Source organism: Stigmatopora argus, chromosome 2, assembly GCF_051989625.1.
Source record: "Stigmatopora argus isolate UIUO_Sarg chromosome 2, RoL_Sarg_1.0, whole genome shotgun sequence".
In the NCBI taxonomy this organism is placed as follows: domain Eukaryota; kingdom Metazoa; phylum Chordata; class Actinopteri; order Syngnathiformes; family Syngnathidae; genus Stigmatopora; species Stigmatopora argus.
The window spans coordinates 22,584,383-22,603,793 of NC_135388.1; the positions used below are offsets into that span (position 1 = coordinate 22,584,383).

The following is a 19,411-nucleotide window of genomic DNA, read 5'->3' on the forward strand; positions in this document are numbered from 1 at the left end:
GCCCTACGATTGGCTGGCAACCGATTCAGGGTGACACCGCCTACTGCCTATTGTGGGCTGCACCCCCACGACCATTCTGTGGATAAGCGGTACTTTTTTTTAAGATGGCGCCGTTCAAGTGGCAGCCGGTAGCGGTAGCTCCGTCCGCTCTTGCTTGTCTTCTGTAATCTTTTTTAATTGCATTTTAGTATTTCTTAATGCTTTCCCATATAGTTTGCTTTGTACTTTGTGCTTTTTGCTTTGTTGTTTTTGCAACCTTTGCGACTCGACTCCACCCGTCGCGTGGCTTGGTTTCTTTATGCTAGTCCTAGATGTCTTTGGAGCCGTTCAGCCATGCCTCCGCTGTCATGCATGGATCAGCTGTGAGCAGTGGACAATAGTGTCGGGAAAAGAGGCGACGCTCCAGACCGATCATTCCGTTATGGGAGTGTGAGATATCTCCCCGGTCAGACGGAGGAGCTGTCGGTGCTTGCCGGGCTGCAATGGGAGAGTTGTGTGCTTTTCCGCTGCTGCTGATCGTGTAATAGGACAGTTTAGGAGGATCTAGGCAAGAAGATGATCAGCTCCAGACTACTTTGCGGATCATCTTGAAAGAGTGATTCTGCATATTTAACCTCAGTCTCAGTCTGCAGAAGGTCCCCACCTTGTGGACATCCCGTGTGTGGCTCCAGTTTTTTTTTGTTTTTTTTCCCTAGGTCTACAATGTCTTCTGTGTCTGTGCTTGGTACTGTCTTGCTACTGCAACCAAGGGAATTTCCCGAATACGGGATGAAATAAAGATCGAATCAAATCAAATCGAAACGAATCGAATCGAATCTAAGACTTTTTGCATGGCAATGCACTCGTAACATAACATAAACAAATTTAAATGAACTTGGATTACAATGCTTACACACTCAAAAATAACTTACACTAAACTTAATTCGAATTTTGTTTTAAATTTGTATACCTTTCACCTCCACCCTGACTTTCAGAATTAACCTATCGAGGGTTGTTTGCTTTTGTCTTCCCTTCAAAATATTCCCAAAATGATGCACACAAATCTCCTCACAATAGGATAACGCCCGACCACTTGCCAACTTGCCCGGGAAGTAGTACAACTCTCGTATTAGTGAACAAGCTCCACCATTCGCGCTGACTAACTGGAAAAAAAACACTGAACAAATGCAACGCTCCGCCCAGTGCTCGTAGAACATTACACGAGGGAGTTGCGGCCAGAAAGACAGTGCCCTTGATGTTCTTATGAGCAGCCTCTCGCGTCCGCTGTATGCTCGTATATCAAAATTTGTCTCGTATCTCAAGATTGGATTGGATAACTATATTTATCCCGTATTCGGGAAATTTCGTTGTCACAGTCAATGTTTCCTCTAATTTTTCATTGGTCTGGGCAGAAAGACAATCTCACTGAGCGCACTGAGTACCAGTGTGAGCGACATCATCGGTACTCGGATGATTCGCCTAAAGACGTTTCGCCGACGGACGTTTGACAGACGGGCAGGTCGCCGAACGGAGGTTTTGCCGAAACGGGATTTGCGCGCTCGCCCCGCCCCTGGATCATGTGTGTACAAGTTTTTCAACCTCGGCCCGCGGGCCATATACGGCCCGTTAGGATTTTTAATCCGGCCCGCCGCCGGCATTGTCCAAATTATAGTAAAAATCAAGGTTAGTCTACCATCAATGGCAGCCCGGGAATAAGCACTCTTGGGCGGGCATGGCAGCCCGGGAATAAGCACTCTTGGGTGGGCATGGCAGCCCGGGAATAAGCACTCTTGGGCGGGCAGATGTAGCAGAACCGAGCCGTAAAATGACAGCAATCGGGTCAAATCCATCCTAAAACAGCATTTAATGATTAAATACAAATACTGAAGCTCTTTGGACATTAGAACCGAGCCCGGGGAAGTGAATTCCTTGGTAAAATGTCGCGATGATGTCGCGATGGAGGCAAAAAAACGTCTATATACGTCCATTCGCCAAACGGCTCAAAATGCTCTCAAATTTGGTCAAATCCAGCTAAAAACAGCGTTTAATGATTAAATACAAATACTAGTATTTGTATTTAATCATTAAACTAACAAATACTAGTATTTGTATTTAATCATTAAACGCTGTTTGAACGAACGTTCATTCGGCGACCTGTCCGTCTGTCAAACGTCCGTCGGCAAAACGTCTTTAGGCGAATCATCCGGTCACGACATCATCATTGCTCGCTAGGGGCACACCAGTATCACACCTGCCACAAGCAGGTGCATGTCAATGTTCCCTCTAATCTTTCATGTAAAACATGCTGTAAAACACAAAAAACATAAGAGTGGACAGAGCTTCTGCAACTGGCTGCCGCTTAAACAACGCCATCATGGGGAAAGGGGTAAAAAAAAAAATACTGCGCGCCATATGATTGCTGTTGCGCAGAGAAGACGAGAGTAGTGCGCAATTGCGCACGCGCGCAGCTTAGAGGGAACATTGGTCACAGTAGCAAGAGGGTGAGGATGCAGGAATAGGAAAGGCATTTTAGACATAAATAGATAGGTAATAAGTAAGTTAATGAATAAATATATAAATAAATAAGCGTGTTGCTTAGCACATATATACATACACATAAATGTACATGCATGCCTACGGTAGGTCTTAACACTCAGTCATTTTTTTGTTAAAGAGCCTGACAGCTGATGGGAGGAAAGATCTGTGGAAGCGCTCCTTCCTGCAATGAGGGTGCCACAGTCTATTGCTAAAGGAGCTTCGGAGGGACTCCACAGACTCATGCAGGGGGTGGGAGGTGCTGTCCATGATGGACATCATCCTGGTCAGCATTCTCCGCTCTCCCACTTCCTCCACAGAGTCCAGAGGACAGCCCAGAACAGAGCTGGCCCTCCTGACCAGCTTATTCAGCCTGTTCCTGTCCCTCTCCGTGCTCCCACATCCCCAACAGAGCACTGCATAAAACACTGTAGATGCCACCACAGTGTCGTAGAAAGTCCTCAGCAGTGTCCTGCACACTCCAAAGGACCGTAGACTCCTCAGTAGGTAGAGGCGGCTCTGGCCCCTTTTGTACAGGGCATCTATAAATATTTGCTCGAAATTTTACTTGTATCTCAAATTGCTTGTATGTCGGGGCACTCGTATGTCAAGGTACTACTGTATTGCCTATAAGCTTCTGGTTGGATTTAATCTACATTTAATTCTCTCTGGTACTTGTATTGGTATATCATAATGACAAAGTTGAATTTTCTCAAAAAAAAATGTAAGGAATATAGCAGCATACTACACAGGCGGCTCTACAAGGACAACAAAATCATGAGAAGGATAATGATAATCCTTGGACTCTAAGGAGAATTGCAATGCGAAAAGGACCTCCATCAAACCAAAGAGAATCCAATGTATTTTAGCCAGGACCAAAGAACCCAAACTATGAACTTTACTGGTGTGTTTACGGCCTAATTAATTTACTATTGAAGGACACAAAACTCAAACTGAGAGCTTTTGCAAAGAGATGATAATACTATATGTATGTATTTGTGTAATACTGAATATGTGGCAAAGAGTCTGAAATCGTGAAGGTGAACATGTGATTTGAAATCCGTTTTTCATTTTCTTTTTCAGATCCCTTTGATAGCACCATCTCTCCATTTGCAGCACAGTAGGAGGTCCAAAACGACCTGATAACGCCTCTGGCATGAGGTTGGTCTGTTGGAAGCTGAGAGAGATGACGACATGTTTCGTGTTTATTGCAGCTCTGCTGGTAACCACCATGCAATCACGTGAGTCATGTACTCTTTTTGTGACATTCGCAAGCATGTTTAATCTTTGAACGGCTCAATAATATAAACAATCGGAATTTAGTCAGGTTTAGTTGGGAGCTGTTCTTTTTTCCAAACAAGCTCTCCCACTGTATGAGAGATGGGGAGAGCATGGGGAGAGAGATAATCACTCCATATGGAATGCAGTGGCCAGGTGCATTTTTTTCTAATACACAATTACTGTGATTCTTCTTCACTCTGCACCTTCAACTTTCACGGCTTCACTACATCGCTATTTTTTTTCTGGAAAATAAAAGTTCAGAAAAATGTGAAAATATATGCTGAAACTCGCAAGTGGAATCCGCTTGCTACTAAGACAATGGCGGAAGACAGAGGACTGTCACTCAACTCACCACCGAGGGAAAAAAATGGTGAGCAGCGGGCGGTGGCCGAAAATAGAGCTTTCTGACCACCTGTGAGGGTGGATTTTTATCATAAATGCGAGCCATGGGTGCCGTGGTTCTAACCAAAAATAGAGCTTACTCAGCGGACTCCGGGAGCCTCGTGGTAGCGGAGCTGACGATGAAATGTCCCAGATATCTGCAATGTGCAAAAGTGCAAACTCCGGGCGACGTTACGACGGACACCATCAGCCTTGTCCGAAACTAGAGCACTTTAGCGGTGGAAGTTGAGATTCCATTTAAGTCCTGGCAGTGGACTGACGTCGTTGATAGAGCTACCTGGACAGTTGGACGGCGCGGAGGAGCGAAGTGTAAGTTTAATTCCCCGGCCGGTTGGCCGGTGGTCCGGCGGTGCATGCCAGCTGCGTTGACCGGCCATCTGGCGGCGCATGCCCGCGGCGTCGGCCGACAATCCGGCGGCGAGCAAGCTCTGCCCTGCTAGCTGTCCCCGGCCGGAACAGGCACCAACAAGTTTTCTGGAAGCGGATGCCTTCCTGGATATTTTTATTCAAAGATTAACTGAATGTGCGGATCTTCATCATGTGTGGGAATGCTGCTGGCTAGTTTCATGGTAAAGTCAGCTTTAATCAACAAGTGAGACCGTCCTCATGCTTTAAAAACAAGAACAAAGCCTGTTTTGACTGATTCATTTATAACAGACAATGATGTTTTAAGGTGGTTTTGTTACCTGACATGTTTCCATCCCACGCTTAGTCAGGCGAGTATAGTAATCCCTCGAATATCGTGGATATTATAGACCAGACATGGCCGGGAAATTAAAGTTGCACTTTGCTCCCCGGCGCCGTCCAACCGTCAATTCGTCGTCAAGGAAGCTCTATTTTTGGATAAGTGCAATGACGTCAACCCACTGCCTGGACTTAATTGGAATCTCAACTTCCACGTTGCTCCGCCTTGACCATCCTTGCCGGCCAAATCAAATAAAATCAAAAGCCTTTATTGTCATCATACACAGCTGCGTCTAACGAAATTGGTGGTGCTACTCCACAAAGTGCATTTTCCCAGTAAAAAAAACAACATAAATAGTAATATAAAAGTATAAAAAGTCACATCCTGGCTAGGTAAATTCTAAAATATTGCACAATCTAAGGTATTGCACATTGTTATTGTACACCCTGAAGTTATTGCACAGAAGTGTGCCGTGCTAACGCAAGTTCAGAGTCCTGATGGCTGTGGGAAAAACTGTCCTTAAGTCTATTTGTCCGTGCTTTGTGAGACCTGTAGCGTCTGCCAGAGGGCAGCAGCTGGAACAGGTTGTGACCAGGGTGGTATTGGTCCCTGACAATGTTCCTGGCTCTGCTGAGGTAGCGAGGGCTGGCAATGTCATCCAGTGAGGCCAGAGAGCAGCCGATGATCTTCTGGGCAGTGTTGATCACTCTCTGCATGGCCTTTCTGTCTGCTGCCAAGCTTCCAGCGTACCACACTGTAATGCAGTATGCCAGGATGATCTCCACAGTGGCTCTATAAAAGGTTACCAGAAGCTTAGTGACCAAGTTGTTCCTACTGAGTACCCTCAGGAAATGGAGTCGTTTCTGGGCCTTCTTCACCACTGCCGTGGTGTTGGTAGACCAGGAGAGCTAGTCCGTGACATGGACCCCCAGGAATTTGAAGGACTGGACCCTGTCTACGCATACTCCATTTATGAGGAGTGTGGCCAGATCTGTGCTGCGTTTGCGAAAGTCCAGGATTATTTCTTTAGTTTTCGTGGTGTTTAGTGTGAGATTGTTCACCAAACACCACAAAGACAGTTTGTTGAACTCATCTCTGTAAGCAGACTCATCCCCCCCTGAGCAGTACCTGTCTCACTTCATGTTCCTGAAGCTCCAGTGTACTGCTGCAGGGTGTAGTGGATGTGTTGAGACTGGGTCTGATTTGTCAGTCTCAAAGCGGGCAAAGAAACGGTTCAGTTCCTCTGCTAGTGAGGCATCTGCGTCAACAGACATATTATTGTCATTGTAATTGGTAAAATGTCATATTCCCGGCCACATCTTTGGGTTATTTCCTGTGAAGTGCTCCTCAATTTTCCTTGTATATGCTGCCATGGCCTTTTTAATGCCTCTCTTCAGCTCTGCTCTGGCAGCGCTATATTGTACCTTGTCCCCTGACCTGAAGGCAGTGTTACGGCATTTGATGAGTGCCTGTGTCTCACTGGTCATCCAGGGTTTTTGGTTCGGAAAAACCTGTATCCGTTTAATAACAGTGACGTTGTCCGTGTTTTTATTATCTTTATTTGTGGCAGTAAAATAAGATTGTAAGATAAGATGACAAAGTCGCTTGGCAATTGCTTGTTCATATTGTATCCGTTTTTGTAAGTATAGAAACATCGTTGTCATAAGAAACTTGCCCAGAGTTTGGTTGTTGTCATGGAGACTTGACACTGATTAATTGGACTTTGCCCAGAGTTTGGTCGTTGTCATGGAGACTTGACACTGATTAATCAGACTTTGCCCAAAGTTTGGTCGTTGTCATAGAAACTATACTATACCCTGTTTTCCTATATAAATACTGACCCACTGTTCATTCGGAGAGCGTTGCAAGGACAACAAACTGTGAGCGGTTCACAGCTGTTCGAGCTCTCTCCCCATCCTGCAGTCTGGTAATGAACTGAATCTCCTTTAAATTGGTCTCACTCTTTCTTAACCTGCCTCCTGAAGTTGTTTTTCAGACCTATCAGTGGCCTTGTTAGCCTCCGGAGTGGGGTGTATGAGGGGGTGAGGGATAGGCAGAGATGGTCCTATCCAGGAGGGCGAGGGAGGGGCGTGGCTCTATAAGCATGTTTGATATTAGAATAAACATGGTCTAGAGCAGGGGTGTCAGACTCAGGTTGGTTCGTGGGCCGCTTTAACGTCAACTTGATTTCACGTGGGCCGGACCATTTTAGATATAATATTTAGATTTTTTTAAATAAATGGATTAAAAGAACTGGATTAAAAGCCCTGAATATTCCGCTTTTTATAGATCTAAAACAATGTTTATTTTAGCTTTTTTTAAATATATTTTTAGATTTTACTAAATGATTTTTGAACTAAAAACACAGAAAAAATGGATTAAAAAATTACAATTATTGATTTAAAAGGGGGAAAATCAGGAAATTAAATATACATCTATTTTCTTCATTTTAATTTGATCCTAAAACAGAAAGTTGGCACTCATGATTTACTTTCCCGGGCCACACAAAATGATGCGGCGGGCCAGATTTGGCCCACTGTCCCCCACTTTGACACGCGGTCTAGAGTTTTATCTCCTCTGGTGTGACACTTCACGTACTGGATAAACCTAGGCAGAACAGTCTTTAAACATACTTTGTTGAAGTCACCAGCGACAATAAAGACTCCACCAGGGTGGTCAAGCTGCTGTTTGTTTACAGTCGCTAGCAAGAGGCTAAGTGCCATGCTAACGTTAGCATCCGGTGGGATGTAAACAGCCATTACAATGACAATCGTTAGCTCTCTAGGTAGATAGAAGGGCCTGCACCGTACTGCCAAGAGCTCTAAATCCGGGGAGCAGTGTGTTAATGATCCTACTGTTGCAGCACCATTCGTTGTGTATGTAGACGTTTATTGCGGCCATATCTGGTTTACATTAAATGCGATATTGGAGGAATTATTGTATTGTTTTAAATTTGCTATCATAATATTTTTGCAGGGGCGGCCCAGCAGCTTGAGTGGTTAGCGCGTCGGCCTCACAGCTCTGGGGTCCTGGGTTCAAGTCCAGGTCGGTCCACCTTTGTGAAGTTTGCATGTTCTCCCGAGGCCTGCATGGGTTTTCTCTGGATACTCTGGTTTCCTCCCACATTCCAAAGACATGCATGGTAGGCTGATTGGACACTCTAAATTGCCCCTAGGTATGAATGTGACTGTGAATCGTTGTCCACATGCTTGCCCGCAATCGGCTGGCAACCGATTCAGGGTGTCCTCCGTCTCTGGCCCAAAGACAGCTGGCATAGGTTCCAGCACACGCCAATACCCTAGTGAGGATAAAGCGGTTCAGAAAATGAATGAATGAATATTTTTCCAGCCACCTGATTGTGTAGTGCTTTACTCACCTGACTTCGGTGCGGGCAAGTGTAGAATCCAATCTCGCTTGGTGGCAGTGTGATTGTGAGTGCAAATGGTTGTCTGTCTTTATTTGTGCCCTTCGGCTGACTGAAGACCAGTCTAGGGTGGAGTCTGCCCTATGCCCAAAGTCAGCTTGGATAGGCTTCAGCAACCTCTCAACCCTTGTGAGGTTGCGCGGTACAAAAGATGAATGAATAAATGACTGGTGCCATGTATTGTGAGATTTTGGAGAACAACCTCCTTCCTTCTGATGAGTCATCACTTTATCGTGGTGGTGGGGTTTGTTTGTCCCAGTGATCCTTGGAGCTATGTCATATAGACCTGGGCAATCCGGTCTTCGTGGGCCGCTGTGGGTGCAGGTTTTTGTTCCAAACAATCCAACACAGACAGTTTAACGAATTAGATTTCTGCTGAAACTAGAAGCACCTGACAGCAATCCACTGATTGTATATCTAACATACCAGATTGGTGGAAAGGTTTCCTCTTATGAGTTGGAACGAAAAACTGCACCTACTGCGGCCCTTTGTGGAATTAATTGCCCACCCTTGAGTATGTTGTCTGGGGCCTTGTACCCCTGGTAGGGTCACCCATGGCAAATGGGTTTGAGACCTCTTATGATAAGAAAAACAATTGAACTGCATATTTCCTTGCCTGGACCTGGGTCACCGGGGCCACACTTTGGAGCCAGGCATGGAGGAGGGTCGCAATGGCGAGTGTCTGGTGACCAGGCCTACACCCATGGGGCCCGGCCGGGCAGACCCCGAAGAGACGGTGTGGGTTCCCCTTCACCCCCTCACCACCTGTGAGAGGGTCCAAAGAGGTCGGGTGCGTCAACAGTTGGGCGGCAGCCAAAGGAAGGATCCTTGGCGGTCCAATCCCCGGCTGCAGAAACTGGCTATTGGGACGTGGAATGTCACCTTTCTGGTTGAGAAAGAGCCTGACCTGTGCGTGAGGTTGAGAAATTCCAGCTCGACGTAGTCTGCTCACCTCTATGCACATCTTGGGTTCTGGTACCACTCCCCTCGAGGGGGGTTTAACACTCTGGATTTGCTCATGGTGAGAGGCGCTGAGCTGGTGTGGGCATACTTATTGCCCCCAGGCTCAGTGCTTGTATGTTTGGGTTTACCCTGGTGAACAAGGGGGGAGCATCCCTCCGTCTTCAAGTGGGGGGATGGGACCTGACTGTTGTTTGTCCGTATGCACCAAACAGCAGTTCAGAGTACCCAATCTTTTTGGAGTCCTTGGAAGGAATGGTGGAGAGTGCTCCTTCTGGGGACTCCCTCGTTTTGCTGGGAGACTTCAATGCTAACGTGGGCAATGACAGTGAGACCCAGAGGGGAGTGATTGTGAAGAATGGCCCCCCTGACAGAACCCGAGTGGTGTTCTGTTGTTGGATTTATGCATTTGTCTTGGATTGACAATAATGAACACCATGTTCAAGCATAAGGGTGTCCCTATGTGCACTTGGCACAGGACCCTCGACCGCAGTTGAGCGACTTTGTGGTTGTGTCATCGGACCTGCGGCCACCTGTCTTGGACACTCGGGTAAAGAGAGGGGCGGATCCTAATATCGTCTATTAGGATCGGACAGCCGTTTCTGGCCACCAGAAAAAAAAATCAACTCTATACGTTGCACGGTTTGGACAAACATAACGAGAGAATATTAACATACATATTCAGTGGCGGTCCGTGCATTTTCTCGTAGCGCCTTCAACGAATCAATCCAACCCTCAAAAACTGTTTTATGGCTATAAAACCTCTACTGCAGGTACAGCTGCGACACATAAAAATAATCAATGCACAAAAATGGGGTAAAATCCACTTCCTAGCAGCATTTAATGATTAAATACAAATACTGGAGCTTTTCAGACATTATAACCGGGCCAGGGGGTGATATTCCCAGGAAAAGACAGCGATGAACGTCAATGGCGTACCGGTAAACATATTTCCTGTTCATCATCATTCTAGTGAAGGTTTGGTTATACGCATGACCTTCACAAAAAATACACATTCTATTATTAACTTTATAACAATTTTTTTTTTTTTTTTTTAAAGAAAAAAATTCGACTCTTTTTGATTTCATGCTTTTATCAAAGGATTGTTTGATTTGGTTGTTCTTTTTGTACAGGACTTTATGTAAGACCAACATGAATTTATCTCATTTCATCTCATCTCATTTTCTGAACCTTTATCCTCATTGGGGTGGCGGGGGGTGCTGGAGCCTATCCCAGCTGACTCCGGGCCAGAGGCGGGGGACACCCTGAATTGGTGGCCAGCCGATCGCAGGGCACAAGGAGACGGACAACCATGCACACACACCCATACCCAGGGGCAATTTAGAGTGTCCAATCAGCCTACCATGGATGTTTTTTGGGATGTGGGAGGAAACCGGAGTAACCGGAGGAAACCTATGCAGGCCTGGGGAGAACATGCAAATTCCACACAGCTGGACGTGACCTGGATTTGAATCCAGGACCCCAGAGCTGTGAGGCCAACGCGCTAACCACTCGCGCCACCGGGCCGCCCTGTTTCAAAATTGAGAAAAGATAAAAAGATAAAACGCTAAACAAAATGTATTTTGACGTCTATGAATATAATTCAAGGAAAAAATAAAACATATCTTGTCTTGCATGAAACGTGAAAAAACTCACTTGTGCCAGTCACTACTCGCTCAGGGCGTCACCAATTTACCGTAGTTAAACGTGCTCTGACTGGTGGCCAGACGCGAGTACACTTACTTGTGCCTGCTCTTGCTCGCTCAGGGCGCCGTCATGTTACCGAGTTAAACGTGCTCTGATTGTAGCGTTTACCACATCAGCACATCCCAATAGTTAAGGTTGACCGAAGGTCTTGCGGTCGATCGTTAAAATATAAACCTTGATATCTGCATAATCCGTATCCTATTATTGCACCCAGAGACTAGGTGAACACTACGTATACCGCTATGGGCATATTTCCTGGTTGTTAGTTCCTTTTTGAATTTGTCTACGTGCAGACAACACCCTCCTTTTTGGAACACAAAAAGGAAATTATTGTACATTTATGATTATGAAATAAAACAAAATTCCGCTTAGATTTTTTTCTTTTTATTTCTTGTTCGAAAGTGACAACTATTGCAGTAATAAAAACCATCGAAAAAAATCGAGATATTTCGACATTAGAAGCAATATGGCTGCCACAACATCTTAAACTTCTGGTTAGAAAATTGTAATTTATGTCATTAAAAAGCATCAGGTTCTCATCAAGAGAGACTTATTTCTTTTTTCAAATAGAATAATTTTTATATTTTGCATTTTATTGTTTTTTTCGACCTCGTACTTACAACGCCGCGTGTACTTTTTTTGTGCTGGAGTATTTATTAGATAAAGTTTCAAGATAAGCGTGGGGTGTGTAACAAATACAAGACTTGAATGATAAAGGAAAAGAATATAGGATTACTGTGAATATTGTTGATAGGGTTATTGGCTGGTGAAAGTATACTTTGAATATAGAACAATTTACAAAGGCAGATTTTGACCCTAATAAAATGCTTTTGATTCATACAGTATCTCAGAAATACCACGTGTGATGCTTTTTCTTAAGATTTTCCCTTCAAAGTAACACATTTGTACCCCTGATTACTGATTACTGGGAAAACGCACTTTGTAACACCACCAATTTCGTTATACGCAGCTGTGTATGATGACAATAAAGCCTTTTGATTTGATTTTTGATTTGATTTGATCAGCAGCCGCCTCGTGGTGAAGAGGTTCACTCGCCTGACTTTGGTGCGGGCAGGTGCGGGCTCAATTCCCTCTGGTGGCGGTCTGACTGGGAGTGCAGATGGTCGTTTGGCTCTCTGTGTGCCCTGTGACAGACTGGCGACCAGTCTAGGGTGTAGTCTGCCTTTCGTCCGAAGACAGCCGTGTTAGGCTCCGGCAACCCCTGCAATCCTTTCGAGGATGGGCGATATGGAAGATGAATAAATGAATGAATTGTATCAGTTCATAATCCCCCCATCTCCGTCAAGAATAAATGCCTGACATATTCTTCCGAATGAAAATGTTACTATTGTTCCCTCTCATATAATCCTACAGTGTGTCCTGACAAAGAGCCAGGGTTGAGGCCATGGATGCCAGGACACAGCAAACATCATCGAGTTGTCATCAGTTATGGGAGAAAAGTTCTCCTCACCACATCTGCTACGGTGCACTCTATTGAGATTTTAAATGGAGGTGAGACACTTTTTTCCTTTTTCCTCTAAATTACACAAATAATTGTAAAAGCAAATTTTGCAGTTCACTAAATTTGTACAGCATTTACATTATGACTGACACTTTGTATGAGCAACCAGGATTAGATTAGGGATGACCACTGTAAATGTGGGAATAAATCCAACTGTGAGTTCGCTGCGCTCTAGAACTCTGCTTAGGCAATGACATGCATGATGATTCTTCATTGTTGTTTTTTGCACGTGCGGAAATAGCCAAATTGCAGTAATGTAATCGATTAAAAATCAAATATCAATGGTAGTAAATTTACCTTCAACTTTGCAGAGGAATACCTAAGCACTCTCGTTGGGCTTTAAAGAATTAAATGTATATCATTAATAATAATAATAATAATAATCGGACATAGGCCATGTCGTCATTACCACAACACAAAAAGCCTACTTGTCATCACACGCAGAAACTGCGTGTGACGAAATTGATGGTGCTTCTCCATAAGCTACGTTTAATCGGCAAAAGACCTAAATAAGTGTAAGTTACGGACTTGTAATTTGACATTCCGCTGTTGTGGATACAGGTCGCTTACCTCTCGATTACCGCACACTGTCTGCCACTTACCTTCCTTCAAGTCAGCTAGTAGGAGGCAGATCACCAACCAAACATCTATTCATATGCCGCAGAAGGGAATGTGTGTATGTTAGCGCGAGTTTAGATGTCTGATGGATGTGGGGAAAAAACTGTCCTTAAGCCTATTTGTCCGAGCTTTGTGGGACCTATAGCGTCTGCCAGAGGGCAGCAGCTGGAACAGATTGTGACCAGGGTGGTAAGGGTCCCCTATGATGTGCTTGGCTCTGCTGAGGTAACGCGGGCTGGCAATGTCTTCAAGTGAGGGCAGAGAGCAGCCGACAATCCTCTGGGCAGTGTTAATCACTTTCTGCATGGCCTTTTTGTCTGCCGCCGTGCTTCCAGCGTACCACACTGTGATGCCGTACGCCAGGATGCTCTCTACAGTGGTTCTATAGAAGGTTCTCAGAAGATTGGAGCCCAAGTTGTTCTTCCTGAGCACCCTGAGGAAATGGAGTCGTGTCTGAGCCTTCTTCACCACTGCCGTGGTGTTTGTAGACCATGAGAGCTTGTCCGTGACGTGGACCCCCAGGAATTTAAAGGACTGGACCCTGTCTACACATACTCCATTTATGAGGAGTGGGGCCAGATCTGTGCCGTGTTTGCGAAAGTCCAAGATTATTTCTTTAGTTTTCGTGGTGTTCAGTGTGAGATTGTTCACCGAGCACCACGAAGACAAATTGTTGACCTCATCTCTGTAAGCCGACTCATCCCCTCCTGAGATGAGTCCGACCACAGTGGTGTCGTCAGCGAATTTGATGATGGCGTTAGACTGGTGGGTGGGTGCACAGTCGTAGGTGTACAGGGAGTACAGAAGAGGACTCAGTACACAGCCTTGAGGGGAGCCAGTGCTTAGTGTAATGGAGGAAGAGAGGTGGGGACCAAGTCTAACAGTCTGTGGGCGGTTGGTCAAGAAGTCCTTTATCCAGCAGCAGATTGAAGAGGATAGTCCAAGGTGGGAGAGTTTGTCAGTCAGAATGTCCGGTTTTATGGTATTGAAGGCTGAGCTGTAGTCAATGAAGAGCATCCTCACGTAGTTCCCAGGGTGTTCCAGATGGCTCAGTGCTGTATGAAGAGCAATGGCAATAGCATCATCAGTGGACCTGTTTGCCCTATAAGCAAACTGGTGAGGGTCAATTGAGGGAGAGATTGTATTCCTGATATGGCGGGCTACCAACTTTTCAAAGCACTTCATGATCACAGGCGTGAGGGCAACAGGCCTATAATCATTCATGCTGCCAATGGTTGGCTTTTTGGGGACAGGGATGATGGTGGCAGATTTCAGACAAGATGGAATGATGGGTAGTTGCAGGGAACAATTGAAAATATTTGTGAAGACTCCAGCCAGCTGGTCAGCACAGGCTTTGAGCACCTTCCCAGGTACTCCGTCAGGGCCCGCAGCCTTCCTGGTGTTCACAGACCGCATTACCATTCTCACTTCCTGTTCCCGGAACGTCAGTGTATTGCTGCAGGGTGGTGGTGGGGGTGTTGAGACTGGGCCTGATTTGTCAGATTGTCTGATTTGTGATATTTTACAGACATCATGCAATTACACAATGGTTAGTTGACTCCCAGTCTTGCTGTAATTGTGACCCTTTTCACATAACAATTACAGCCACTGTGTGATGGTATAGATTGGATTCTTGATGCATCATTAGTTAAATAACTCCTAATAATCGCTTTGAATGAATCCTCTGTGGATAAATATGACCATGCAAGAATGAGAATCTTTATTGGCCGTCAATTGAACCTCTCAATTAACTTGCATTTTAAAGAAATGATTCAGTGTTTTATAAATAAACCCTTGTTGCCCCTGGGATTATAATTAATTTTAATATGTATTTTAAGTTTTTGGTATAGTTAAGGACTTGATTTAAATTTAAGCACCTTCATTAGAGTCACATAAGTTTAAAAATCATGCACCCAATTGGCAAAATGTGCTAAAGGCCATGCCTTCTCAAAGATCAAGAAAGCTAATGTAGTAAAATCAAGGCCGCACTATGTAGAGGCATAGGTATTGCACAGCCTGTACTGTCTTGGTTATAAATGGTGGAAAGGTACATGTATGGTGTCTGGGGGCTCTGGAGCAGAAATAAAACACCTTTCAAGTGTGCTTAACATTGTCTTTCCCTCTGCCTTTTTACTTGTCTCTCACCTGTGTAGGGAAACTGGTGATTGCTGACACCAATCGGCCAATACACCTACGGACAAAACACATTCTTATTGGGAACAAAGGGGAACTGCACATTGGAAGTCCAGACTGTCCTTACAAGGGCAATCTTACCATTTCTTTGTTTGGAAGGTAGACTTATATGTGTTAAAAATATACATATCCAACATTTTGAGTCTACATTATACAAATGAATTCTCATATGATTTTTATATAACCAACAAAAATGATTTGTAAAACTTTTGTATTACGAGCAGAACAATTACAATGAGTTAAATACGTATTTGAACCCTGCTATATAAGTTCCCCCACTTAGAAACCATGGCCGAATCTGAAATTGCCATCGTAGGTACATTTTCACTGTGAGAGAGATAAGCTAAAAAGAAAATGCCAGAAATCACAATGTATGATTTTCTGACAATTAATTTAAGCAATACAGCTGAAAATAAATACCGTATTTTCCGCACTATAAGGCGCACCACATTATAACGCGCACCAAATTATAAGGCGCACCTTCAATGAATGACATATTTTAAAACTTTTTCCATCTAAAAGGCGCACCGCATTATAAGGTGCTACACTAAAGCCTGGGGTTACGTTAATATGCATCCATTAGACGGTGCTACGCTAAAGGGAATGTCAACAAAACAGTCAAAATTTTATTAATAGATTACAAATGAGCTTTCTGACAACTCCATTCACTCCCAACATGAATAAACAAGTGTTTTATTATTTTCCCCAAGGTAAAGTCTTTGTATTTTCGTGACACAGCAATAGCATAATAACTCATGCCGAACAGCTGGACGAATGCGGCATCCAACACGCTTCCATCTCATCAATGTTGTCATTAATCGAGTCAGCAATTCCTGCCTTTCTGACATCTAGGACCACAGTTGAGACTGATATATCAGGTCAGGCATTTACGACCTACTGTCAGATAGTGGCATATGTCGTCCGGCGCTGTGTCCCAATCTTGGCGAACGTGTGTTCACCTTCTGTCATCACTGCTCCCACACAGTTCGCAGTGTAGCTTTGAATGCTCTGTTGACGGCAACATCTAGCGGCTGGAGTTATTTTGTCATTCCACCCGGAATGACAGCGAGCACTGAATTAGTGTGCTAAATCGAGCTCAACCGAAATGAAACGCTGTTTTATATATCACAACATGCACCGCACACTACTTCTTCTACAGTGGGAAATGGGGTCGACTGCTGCTTACTGTAGTTGAGAAACCTGTTGATCCATATAAAATATATCGTGACCGGACGTTTCGTCGATAGACGTTTGGTCCCCGGAAGTTTGGTCCCTGGACGTTTGGTCCCCGGATGTTTGGTCGACCGGACGTTTGGTCGACGGGACGTTTGGTAGAACGGACGTTTGGTAGAACGGACGTTTGGTAGAACGGGTTCGCATGCAATTGATAGATTATAACATTGGGTGAATAGGGATTTACTGACTATTATTTAACATTGAGTGAATAGGGTTAGGGCTAAACAAATGGAAGTCTCGTGACTCAAACCTCGGGACTCGCGAAACCGGCGACCAAACGTCCGTTCTACCAAACGTCCGGTCGACCAAACGTCCGGGGACCAAACGTCCGGGGACCAAACGTCTTTCGACGAAACGTCCGAGTACCAAAATATATATAGTGCGCAGTCTAGCTTTGAATGCTCTGTTGACGCCAACATCTAGCGGCAGGTGTTGTTTTGTCAATCCACCCGGAATGACGGCGGGCACACTAATTCAAAAGAACTATATATCCCAGCATGCACCGCGCACAACTTCTACGGGGGAAATGGAGTCGCCGGCTGCTTACCGTAGTTGCAAGACCTGTTGCGGATCAATATTGATCCATATACAGCGGTACCTCGACATACAAGTGGCCCGACATACGAGCAATTCGAGATACGAGTAAAATTTCGGGCAAATATTTATCTTGAAATACGAGACAATTTTTTATATATGAGCAGACGGCGGACGCGAGATGCTGCTCATAAGAACATCATGGGCACTGTCTCTCTCCCCGCAACTCGCTCGTGTAATGTCTCTGGTCGCAACTCCCTCTTTGCACTGGGCGGAGCGTAGCATTTTTTTCAGTGTTTTTTTTCCCCGTTAGTCAATGCGAATGGCGTATATACTACTTCTCGTTGGCAAGTGGTCGTGCGTTATTCTATTGTGAGGACATTTGTGTGCATCATTTTGGGAATATTTTGAAGGAAATACAAAATCAAATAACCCTCGATATTGACTGAAAGTCAGTGTGGAGGCGGGGCAAAAAGAGCCAACCCGGGAGAACAAAGGTATCAAAATGTCAAACAAAATTATAATTAACTTTAGTGTTAGGTTCGATTAAACTTATTTTGGAGTGTGTCTGCATCGTAATCCAAGTTCATTTAAATTTGTTTATGTTATTTTATCAGCGCATTGCCATGATCATTGGCAAACTTAAGACGGACCCTCACACGTGCTGGTTTAATCAGGGGAACCCTTCGTGCTATGCTTGATTTCAAACCATGATGTTATAGTGTATTACCCACAGTCACCTTGGAAACAATGGTCCCAGCTCTTGACTGGCATTGACCATGTCCTCTCGTGCATTTCTGGGCTGATTCCTCAATTTTCTTTGGATTATCCCCACTAGGTGATATCTTGCGAGGATCTCCACTCCGAATGACATTGACGTCATGTTTATTTTTTTCAGTTTTAATTTCATTTTCTGAACCGCTTTATCCTCATTAGGGTCGCGGGGGGTGCTGGAGCCAATCCCAGCTGACTTCGAGCCAGAGACGGGTGGCAAACCGATCACAGGGCACAAGGAGACGGACAACCATTCACACTCACTCATATCTAGGGGCAATTTAGCCTACCATGCATGTCTTTGGAATGTGGGGGGAAACCAGAGTTTCCGGAGAAAACCCACGTTTAGCCTATTCAATTTTCTATTGATTGCTCCAACAGTGGACCTTTTTTCACCAAGCTGGATAATATGTGGAGTGGAGGTGGACTTTAAAGCCAGATTAAAAGGTATTTGAGGTTCAGAATTCTAGTTGATAGATAGGTGTTCAAATACTAATTTGCAACTGTATCACACAAATAAATTGTTATAAAATCATACATTGTGATTAGAGCCGCCTCGTGGTGTCGAGGTTCACTCGCCTAACTTCGATACAGGCAGGCGCGGGCTCAATTCCCACTGGTGGGGGTATGATTCAGAGTGTGGATGGTCGTTTGTCTCTGTGTGCCCTATGACTGACTGGCGACCAGTGTAGGGTGTAGTCTGCCTTCGCCCAAGGACAGGTGGGTTAGGCTCCAGCAACACCCGCAACCCTTTCAAGGATGGGTGGTATGGAAGATGAATAAATGAATGACCTTGTGATTACTGATTTTTTTTAGATTGTCTTCCTCACACGGACATGGGTGCACCTACGATAAAATGTCAGATCCCTCCAATATTTCTAAGTGGGGGAACTCACACTATAGGAGAGTGATCTCACTATATTTCCTATATTACTTGAGCATCTTTAGTTACACTGTCACTAACTCTTCACACATGACAGCTGCATTTTCTTTCAGTGTGCGGTAGGGGTGTATCAATTGGCTATGCACAGTTTCATCAAAATAAATCATTTTCATTTTTCGTTTCATTTTCTGAACCACTTCATCTGCATTAGGGTCACGGGAGGGGGGGGGTGCTGGAGCCTATGCCAGCTGACTTCGGGCCAGAGGCGGGGGACACCCTGAATCGGTGGCCAGCCGATCGGAGGGCACGAGGAAACCGACAACCATTCACCCTCACACTCATACCTAGGAGCAATTTAGAGCCTACCATGATTGTTTTTTTTTGGGAGTTCCTGGAGAAAACCCACACGGGTCCGCGGAGAACATGCAAACTCCACACAGGTGGACTGACTTGGACTTGAACCCAGGACAACTGAGCTGTGAGGCTGACGCGCTAACCACTTAAGTCACCGGGCTGTGTGATTTATTCAGTAGCGAATAATCAGTTACAATCAGGCCTTAAAATTGAGCTAAATAATTGAATAATGGCTAAGTACATTTCATTCTATATGCATTAAACATTCCAATATAGTAATTGTTTACATACTCTTTTCCACAGCTTTTGTCATTTTTCTAAATA

At 44.7% G+C, this 19,411-nt stretch overlaps 1 protein-coding gene across 1 annotated transcript in view; it reads left to right on the top strand.

Annotated features, from left to right (window-relative positions):
* cemip (cell migration inducing hyaluronidase 1) overlaps positions 1-19,411 on the top strand; it is a 166,355-nt gene that overhangs the window by 30,208 nt on the left and 116,736 nt on the right. Inside the window, exons 3-5 of the mRNA XM_077591982.1 lie at positions 3,598-3,755; positions 12,348-12,485; positions 15,267-15,405. Of these exons, the coding sequence (XP_077448108.1) occupies positions 3,671-3,755; positions 12,348-12,485; positions 15,267-15,405 (362 nt within the window). The 5' untranslated portion in view covers positions 3,598-3,670. The remainder of the gene's footprint in view (positions 1-3,597; positions 3,756-12,347; positions 12,486-15,266; positions 15,406-19,411) is intronic.